Source organism: Mus caroli, chromosome 1 (genome assembly GCF_900094665.2).
Source record: "Mus caroli chromosome 1, CAROLI_EIJ_v1.1, whole genome shotgun sequence".
NCBI lineage: Eukaryota > Metazoa > Chordata > Mammalia > Rodentia > Muridae > Mus > Mus caroli.
In genome coordinates this window covers 178193458-178203398 of record NC_034570.1, presented here as the reverse complement: position 1 = coordinate 178203398, position 9941 = coordinate 178193458, and the positions used below count along the sequence as shown (strand labels likewise).

Here is a 9941-nt window from a genome sequence, read left to right as displayed (position 1 = left end):
AGCGAGAGAGACAGAGAGAGTGAGAGAGACAGAGAGAGAGGACTTGAAGTTAGTTTCTGTGGAAATGGGAGGAGTCAGAAAGCAGTGGGAGGTGAAGATCTTCAAACTCATTGTAAGAAGTTCTCAAAGAATTATTTTAAATATGTTTTAAAATGAAATGAAGTATGCATGAGAAATAAACTACAAATACATGTATGCGCGTGTGTGTGTGCGTGTGTGTGTGCGTGTGTGCGTGTGTGTGTGTGTGCGTGTGTGCATGCGTGTGCGTGTGTACTAGAATAATACAGAGTAGTTGCATTGTTTGCATCTAATACCAAAGAAAATTAAAATATTCCTTTTTAAATGACATGCAATTAAATGGAAGAGGCTGATATAGTTGCTTGTTTTTGTTTTGTTTTTAAGGATCTGTAGGATGAGAACCCTAAATCAGAGCCTAGTAAATATGATGTTTTTTCCTTTCTGTTTTTTTAATTCTTTTTTTAAAGATTTATTTATTTTTATATATTTAAGTACACCGTTGCTGTCTTCAGACACACCAGAGAATGGCATTGGATCTCCTTAAAGATGGTTGTGAGCCACCATGTGGTTGCTGGGAATTGAACTCAGCACCTCTGGAAGAGCAGTCAGTGCTCTTAACCACCGAGCCATCTCGCCAGCCCCTTCCTCTCTGTTTTTTGAAAGTGTCATACATGCAAGCACTGTAGCTTGGTCATATCCACTTCCTACTCCCTCACCTAACTCCTGTCCTCCAACGCACTCCCCTCACAGTCTCTGGCTCTTATTGTCTTTTATTTTTAAACTCACATATAAAATGCAGTAACTGGGAGTCTTAGACACGAGGGCTGTGCGAGGTTGGCTTTGGGTTGGGGCGCGACATGACTGTTGCACACATGAACTTGCTATAGCCATGGTTCGCTGCCCAGGACCTTCACAAAATCAGGAAGTTAAGAATTCCAGCTTTAGGTGGGGGTAAGCTCCTGGTGTTCTGCCCATGGCTGAGGAGCTAACGACATTTATGGATATTGGAGCAGAGAGAATAATTTTCCATGGTTGTTGGAGGGACACTGGTAAGTTTTCATATGCATGGGTATAAGGACGAGGATTAATTGGACTTGGGGGTTATAAAGAATGATTATTAAGGATGCAAACTTCTTCGAAACAATGTTAAAGAAATGGAGACTTTGAGACAGGACTACCTAAATTTTAATTTTAAAACTTGTTTTAAAATATGCATAACTGAAAGGCTTATTGACATTCATTGTGGTCACCTAACTTGAAGACAATACTACTAACCTTTAACATTGTGTAATAAGATAAAAGAGAGGGGTGGGGTGACTCTGTTGTCTATACTTTGATTTCAGAGGTTTTTTTTTTAAATCCTATTAATTGTTGGCTCTGTAAGTTGACTTCCTATATTTCCCCTATTCTATTCAGCTGAGCAAGGAAAATTCTGCAGTGTTTCAGGAAGAAGAATTCATGAGGATGTTGTGACTGGGGTTTTGAATTTCTTTCTATTTTTTTTCTAGCAATGATTGTAACATTTTTGCTTCAAATATGAAAATAAACATATTTACGTTGTCTGCGGAAGCAGATAGTTTCCCTCTCTTTCTTTCTGCAGACTCCAGCAGCTCATTTGTGACATTCAGTTGCGTTTCAGCCTAGTAGACTAGTAGCCTGCTTCTTCTCGAGTCATCTTTGGATACTTAAGCTGCAAGGTTAGAAGATGGCTCCATCACAGTCAAGGATCGTGATGGGTCTTGAGTTCAGGAGTTTTGCCCAGTTTTCTCTCAGGTTATGGCTTTAAAAAAATAAATTTAAGTGCTCTGTGCAGGTCCCGTGAAGTCCATTTACTTCGCTTCTCTTCTGCAAGCACATTCTCCCTGTCTGGGGCTCACTCTAATCCTCTTTTGCAGATGAGAAAGTTTGACTTGAATATGGGTCAGTTTCTTGTATTTTCTTTCTTCAATCATGTTTGTTTTATGTCTATTTAAAGAGTCTTGATCATACGTAAAATCATACAGATTTTTCTTCTAGATAACATTCTGAGTTTAATTTTACATTTAATATTGAGAGGTATGATTCATTTGAGTCAATGTTTGTAGAGTATAAAGATTGTGTCCTATTTATTTATTTAATTTTAGAATAGGATATCATTTATTCTCATGTCATTTGTTACTAATATTCCGTGCCCTCTACCTTATCACCTTTGCTTATATGTCAAAGATACCGAGACAGCATTACAGGTCTACCTTTGTGGTCTGGGTGAAATGCCAATGATGTGTTTCCGTATTTTGCAAAATACATTGTCTTGCTATAGCTTTATAATAGTGATTACTATAGCCCAAACTTTCTTCTTTGATGTTATGTCAGTTATTCTGCATCTGTGGTCAATCCATGAAAACTTTAGAGTATTAACTTGTGATATTTGCTGGTAGTCTAAGTGAAATTTCATTGAATCTATAGAGTAAAACTGATGTCCTGGTGATATTAAGTTTATCTATGAATCAGAAGTATCTCTAATTCAGTCTTTGATGTGGGTCATCAGAAACAAGTAGTTTCAACACAAAGATCTTGAGCTTTTTTTTTTTTTTTTATCAGATTCATACGTAAATACTTCTTTCCACTGAGTGCTAATACTTAGTATGGTGCTTCTCATGCAAACGCCTTTTGTTGTGGCTGGAATATAGTCAGTGTACCAGATCTAGTTCTTCTCATCCTTGTGTCCTGCAATCCATGCTAGGAATCAATAATTCTCAGCAATGTTTTGGTCACTTTTAGAGATGGTCTGAATTGTTCACAGTCCTGTCAACAGTACACAAAGGCAGGTTCATTGCTTCTCTCCAAAGCTGTACATCTTTTCTTAAAAGTAGTTTATCATCTTAATTTTATGTTTATGCCTGTTTTAGCCTGCATTTGTATGCATGTACTGTGTGTATGCAGAGCTTGTGGAGGCCAGGAGAGGGTGTTGGAAACCTTGCAGCTGGAGTTACAGCTATTGTAAGCTACCATGTGGGAGCTGGGAATCGAACGCAGGTCCTCTGGGTTCAATTGAACCCCCTGTAAGAGCAGCAAATTTCTTAATTTCCCAGTTGGCTCTCAAAGCCTTTCTCTCTTTTCAGTTAATAGAAATGTTGTTGTTGTTTACATGTTGAGTGCTTTGCAGAACTGTGCCATCCCTGCAGAAGGGCTATGCTAACACCCTACTTTTAGAACTCCGTTTGTGATGTAAGAACTGGTGAGTGGAGCTAGTCACAAAATGTGCTTTTGCTCTCAGGAGGAGAGACCCTAGCCTCTCATCACTGTGTCACACTTGCTATCAGTTTTTTTTAAGTTGGTGTCAGATTTTATCATGCTTTCATTCTGTTGCTCATATGCACTATGGCTTAGATGGGGTTCAGCTGCTAAAACTTGAGCAGAAATTTGGTTAGAACTACGGCAGAACTGGGAAGTGGAGCACCAAGAGAGTGTCATGTCTTTATCATAATAATGAATTAGTTTTCAGAAAAAAATGAGAATATGGCAAAGTACCTGATCCCATGCGTTATCACCCTTCTTTTCAATGGATGACTACTTCATGCCAAGAGTTGAAAGTACATGAGATCTTTATGTAAGTTCAAAAATTATCAGTGCTCTGTTCCTGAAATGCCAGAACCACTTGTCTAAGCTAAGCTCTTTACTTTAGGTATTACCCAGACTCAGGTTTTCTGGTACAGCAGGAGATGATCTGTAATATCACAGTAGACATCATTAGTCTGTTGATGGGATGCATTATGTAAACTGATAATTGAGTTTTGCAGTATCCCACCCTTGCATGACTGGGATACATTCCTGTTGGTTGGGGTGCAGTAGCTTCTTATTTTCATGAAATTGCTTTTGTCAATTCCTGAAGGACTTCTGTCCTATTTCAAAAGTGTCTAACTATGCCTATATCTTGAAATGTTTTTTTCTACTCTTTTGTAAATATTGGAATTTGTGTCTTATACTAACTAAAGTCAATAACCCAGCTATAGCATGCCTGGGCGTTCACTCAAATGACTTCAAGTCAACCTATTACAGAGACACTTGCATATTAGTGTTTAGTGTAGCACTATATACAACAGCTGAGTTATGGGGTCAATCTGGGCATCCTGCAACAGAGATATTTATAAGGGAAACACGTTGCATATTTATATACACAATAAAATGTACAGCCATGAAGAAGTATGAAGTTACACTATTGGTGGGGAAATAAATACAACTGGACATAATAATATACGTGAATTAAATTAGTATCAGACACATCAATATTGTGTTTTATGTCAAGTATGGACTCTAGACTTATTTATGACTTTACACACAAGTGCAAGTGTGTGTATGTGCCTGCAAGCATGCACAAACACACACACACACACTAAATAAATAAGATGAAAGGGTGAAATTTTCTCAAGAAACAAATGGCCAGATGAGCTAATGGAAAGGCATGACCGTTATTTCTTTTGTTTTTGTCAACTTGACACAGCTAAGGTCATCTGGGAAGAGAGAATCTCAACCAGGAGAATGTGTCTGTAAGGTTGGCCTGCAGGCAAGTTGGTGGGGGCATTTTCTTGATTGGTGTTTGATGTGGGAGGGCCCAGCTCACTGTAGGTGGTGACACCTGCCTAGAAAGGTAGTCCTGGGTTGTGTAAAATGAACAATTCGGAACAAGCCATGGAGAGCAAGCCTTTAAGCATTATTTCTCCATAGTCTTTACTTCAGGTCCTGCCTTGGGTTCTAGCCCTGACTCTCTTTCCTCGTTGATAAACCATGGCATGGGAGGTATAAAGCAAATCAACCCCTTTTCTCTACAAGCTGCTTGTCATGGTCTGTACTATAGCAACAGAAAGCAATCTTGTTCAGAAGCAGGGAGAACGGAGAGGGTATGTGGTGGGCCAGGTGAATGAAGCTCACCCTGGTATACTTGCATGAAGCTCACCCTGGTATACTTGTATGAAAGCAGCTTCTACATGACCATGATTAATACCATATTAAGACCTAAAGTATCCCATCTATTGGTGATAATCTTGACACAAATTTTCTTGACCACTATTTATTCTTCCTGGTTTTAAAGCAAGTCTGTCTACAGTTGCAGATGTGGGCTTGTTGGCTACTTGTAACCTACCTTTGCAGGTTCTATTCTAGGCCCTGGGTTCATCTGTGTTTACTGACAAACATAATCTCACCCAACTCCTCTGACTCTGTGTCTTGTCATGTGTTTCATTCTCTTTGGTACTTGTAGGATCTGTTCTTTGTCTTTGGCAGTTGTCAGACCTATTCTGTTTGATCCATGTGTCTTTTCTGAATCTGTTCAGAAAAGCCATGAAATCCTCAACTTCAGAAAATTCTTCACTTTTACTCTTTCAAATACTATATTTTAATACCCTTTGTTTTTTTTTATGTCTATGTATTCCACAAAGCTATATTTGTCCACAGGCCCATAACCTCTTTTCATTTAACTATATTTTATGTATGTACCAACCTCAGGGAAATAACTAGTGTTTTATTAAGGTAGAACCACGTGTCAGAGAGAAAATTAAATTTCTCATATTGGAATTCGTTAAATGTATTTAAGATATAAAATGCCCAAATGCTAGTGAAAATGGATTAACTCACTGGTATTACAAAAAATTAAAATGTAAAATGGGATACATTTGGAGTAGCATCTTACTGTTTGAGGAGCCGGAAGCAGTGTTGGGAGTGTGATGGATGGGATAGCATCAATGAGGTACAGGCGAGTCATGGTGACTCACACTTTTGGATTTCAGTGCTGTAAAGGAATTTATTCCATAAAATAACAGGAAATATCCATTTAACATAATGAGCATTGTGAAGTGTGATGTTGGCATCTTTGGGCTTATTGAATAGTAGGAAAGCTTATTAAATAAAATGTTTCATGCTGGCTTTGCCATTTGTAATACTAACAAAAATGCACACAGAGTGTTTGATCTTAGTTAATTCATAAGACCCAGTATTAATGTTATAAAAGGGTCAGACATTAGAGCCAAAATATAAGAGAATCATTCATGGTCACTAATAAATTACTCTGTGAGGGCTTGGCTCTCCTTGCAGGTAATGATGTCACACAGTGATGAAGGAATAGCTAAGCAGCCAGCAGAGGACCAGTGCTGGCAGACTTCCTGGACATTGCATCACTCTTGGCTGAACTGTAGCGAGTCAAGGGAACAGAGACTGAATTCTGATGCAGCAAGGTTCACCTACTCGCACCTTTCTCAAGAGTAGATTCAGCCCACCCTTGAACATCAAAGTCCCAGATAAGACCAGACATTGTGTTAACGGTTGATAGTTCTAGTCGGTCAGAGGCCAAGGCAGGAGAATCAGGAGTTCAAAGACTGCCTCATTGTATAACAAGCATGAGGCTATGTGAGAACCTGTCTCCAAGGCACACTAATAAGTCAAAAGGCAGTGGATAAGAAGACAAGAGCCCTGGATGGTATATTATGCTATGTAGCCACATTAGCAAATATACCAATATACAACCTGGGCTTGTAAAATCCCTTGGCTCTGTTGTGCTGTATGATTTCTATCTACACTGGTTGACAGGTCTGATCAAGTTGGTAACCTGATCAAGTAAAACGCCAGTTCCCTATTTTGATATAGCTGTTGCTGCAGTAGTTAGAAAACGATCTAAAGCGGGAGCTGGTAGAGTGAGGTCTGAAAACCTGTGTGTAACAGAAGAATAGATATTGACAGCAGTTGAAGCTAAATGGGACTGGAGGTTGGAGGTGGAGTCCTGATGTCAAAATGTAAGAGAATATCTTGGGATGCGGGTGTCGCATTCTGTATCCCGATAGGCCAGTGACTTTACAATTGCTCAGACCCTTCCAACTCTGAATATTAAATGAGAGTGTTCTGTGGTATACAAATCATGCATCCTGAAGGAAAGGCAAACAGACTAGCTTTAGAAGATATGCACTGAGTGCACATGAGCACAGGTGCCCAGCGACTCTGCGCTACTTTATCAATAGCTTTATGTAAATCTACAGTTAATGCAAGATAAAAGTTTTTAGGCACCTCACAATAAGTACATCGGTATTAATGATTGTTGACAAAATAAAGGAAATTGTTGGAGAATGTGTTCCCCTTGCTAGCTCTCTGATGATTAATGTAAGTTCCATGCCATGCAAGGCTCACCTTTGAAATACCTAATTCCACTTGGATGCTAGGCTAATGGCTGGTATCTAGTATTTTAAATTTCCTTTCTTTTCTTTCTTTTTTTCTTTTTGCCTTAGATCAATCTCCAAACAGGCAGAGCACATTAATCATGTGCAGCTTTGGTCTTCCTTGGGAAATCACATCACAAGCCTCTAAAAGGGTTCTCTATTGATAAAATATGTCATTATTTTATCATATATATCATATATTAAAGTCAAGAACTTAAATTGCTAATATAATACCAAAATGTATCAGTGTTACTCAGAAATATTAAGAATAGCTAGGGAGCCTTCCTAAGACCTAAGGTCTAGCAATTACAAATTATAAAGGAATAACAGAAAACAATAAATCTAGATTTAATTCAGTTCAGAGCAAGCTTAGTTTATAGGATTGAGTGGATTTTCATTCTCCATCATCATCATTATTATTATTATTATTATTATTTCTTTGTTCTCCCTTCTTCTCTTCCACTTCCTCTTCTCCTCTTCTTCCTCCTCTTCATTTTTTTCTTCTTTTGAAGGGATAAATCATACAAGTTAGCCATTGTCAGTAATGGACAGCCAGGTGGACTGTACCTGAATAATGAATGTTGTGGTCTGCCAGTCTGTCACTCTATCAGTACATTTTACATAGGTCTACTAATTAAGTCAAATAAAGTCAATGAAAATTTTATCTGACTAGAATTTCACAACTTTGGATGGCCTTTCCTTCGGGCTCAGATCCACATTTTGTCACTGTAACTCCTCCCATGGGTATTTTGTCCCCACTTCGAAGAAGGAACAAAACACCCACACTTTGGTCTTCCTTCTTCTTGAGCTTCATGTGGTCTATGAATTGTATCTTGGGTATTCTGAGCTTTGGGGCTAATATCCACTTATCAGTGAGTTCTTTTGTGATTAGATTATCTCACTCAGGATATTTTCTAGTTCCATTCATTTGCCTAAGAATTCATGAATTCATTATTTTAAATTGCTGAGTAGTACTCCCCTGTCTGAATGGACACATTTTCTGTCCCCATTGGCCAGCTGAAGGACATCATGGCTCCAGCTGTATATGTAGCAAAGGATGGCCTTTGTGGAGCATCAGTGGGAGGAGAGGCCCTTGGTCCTGTGAAGGCTCCATGCCTCAGTGTAGGGGAATGCAAGGGCAGGGAGGCAGGAGTGGGTGAGTGGGTGTTGGCGCATTTTCATAGAAGCAGGAAGAGGGGGAATGGGATAGGGAGTTGTGGGCGGGGGGGGGATCAGGAAAGGGAATAACATTTGAAATGTAAATAAATAAAATATCCAATAAAAATTAATCTTCTCTATTGACAGATTTGGTGGTTCAGGCCTGCCATACCAATAATCAAGACACTGAAGCAAGAGGATCATGAATTCAAATCCTACCTGGGCTGCAGAGCAAGTTTATGGCCAGTTGAGAACTTTCTATAATGATCCTGTCTAAAGATAAACAGTTGCAAGCAAGTAAATAATTTCAACAAAACAGAGTCCCGGGCTACAGCTCAGCGAGAACACTTGTCCTGCATGCAGTGGCCTCTAGTTTCACCTTCAGCACAGCACCAAAGCACCAGATGACATGTGCATCTTACAGTGCATTCTGGCCTTTGCAGCTGTACACATTCACATTGCAGCTGAAAGCAATTTAGACTGGATTAAGTCTTTCAGAGGACCTTGCCAAAACCTTGAAAGGTGATTTAAAGATGTTTCCAAATATCAAGAAATACACTACACACAAATATGAACATGTACTGCTACAGGCACACAAAATAAGAAATGCTGGGTTGGTGACAACATTCAGTAGACACTTGAAATGTGACACAAACCTTGGTTTTAGTCAAATAGTGTTTTTAATCTCTCAGATCAACAAACTATTTAAAGAATGCAATCTTGTATGCATGCTATCTAAAACTGACATTTTGCCTGTGATTTTTCTACGGCAGTTGGATATTTGCTAGTATTAAAGTTTTAAATATTGTAAATAATACTCCAGCTATACTTGGATAATTTGTGTTACATAAACATGGCATTGTAGATTAGAGTGCCATGGCTTTTCCATCAGTGTGCCTCATTGACACATATAGATCTAGGGAAGTTCTCTCCCTGCTAGACCTAAATTAGAAATGTGTGAGTCTGTCCATATCATGTTCGCTCCTGTTCACATTCAATGTGCACATGGAGGCCAGAAGACAGCCTTGGGTGTTCTTCTTCAGGTTCTGTTCTTTTTCAGAAAGCATCTCTCTTTGGCCTGTAGTTCATCAGATGGACTGAGAAAACTGACCAGTGAGCCCCAGAGAGCCACCAGTCTCAGCCTCCCTAACACTGGTATTACAGGTATGCACTGCTATGCCCAGGTTTTCACATGAATGCTGTGGATGCAAATCAAGTCCCCTTACAAGCAATTTAAGCTCATCTCTGCCTCACATGCTGTGATCACAAGTGTGTACCATGTCCTAGTGGTACAGGTACTTTCAAGCACATATTTTCCAGAGGAAGGAATTGAAGTTTTCCTTGTCTAGTGTCTGCCTATCATGACAATTTATATGTGTTATTTTGGTCAACATTCAAAGCTGATAGACCAAGAAAGGGACAGCTTCTTTGGGATTAGTTTTAAACACACAAGTTTCAACTTTACCAGTAGATATATTTCTCATATATCTATGATAGTACGATGCCTAGATTTGAAACTAACTTTTTTCAGTGTGAGTCATATTCTTAACTGGGATGATAAACTTATCAACAATTAAGGGCACAAAC

General features: G+C 38.9%; 1 protein-coding gene across 1 annotated transcript in view; it reads right to left on the bottom strand.

Annotated features, from left to right (window-relative positions):
- Positions 1 to 9941, bottom strand: part of Ush2a (usherin) — a 673376-nt gene that overhangs the window by 576548 nt on the left and 86887 nt on the right. Inside the window, exon 8 of the mRNA XM_021165303.2 lies at positions 5199 to 5319. Coding sequence (XP_021020962.1) covers positions 5199 to 5319 — 121 coding nt within the window. The remainder of the gene's footprint in view (positions 1 to 5198; positions 5320 to 9941) is intronic.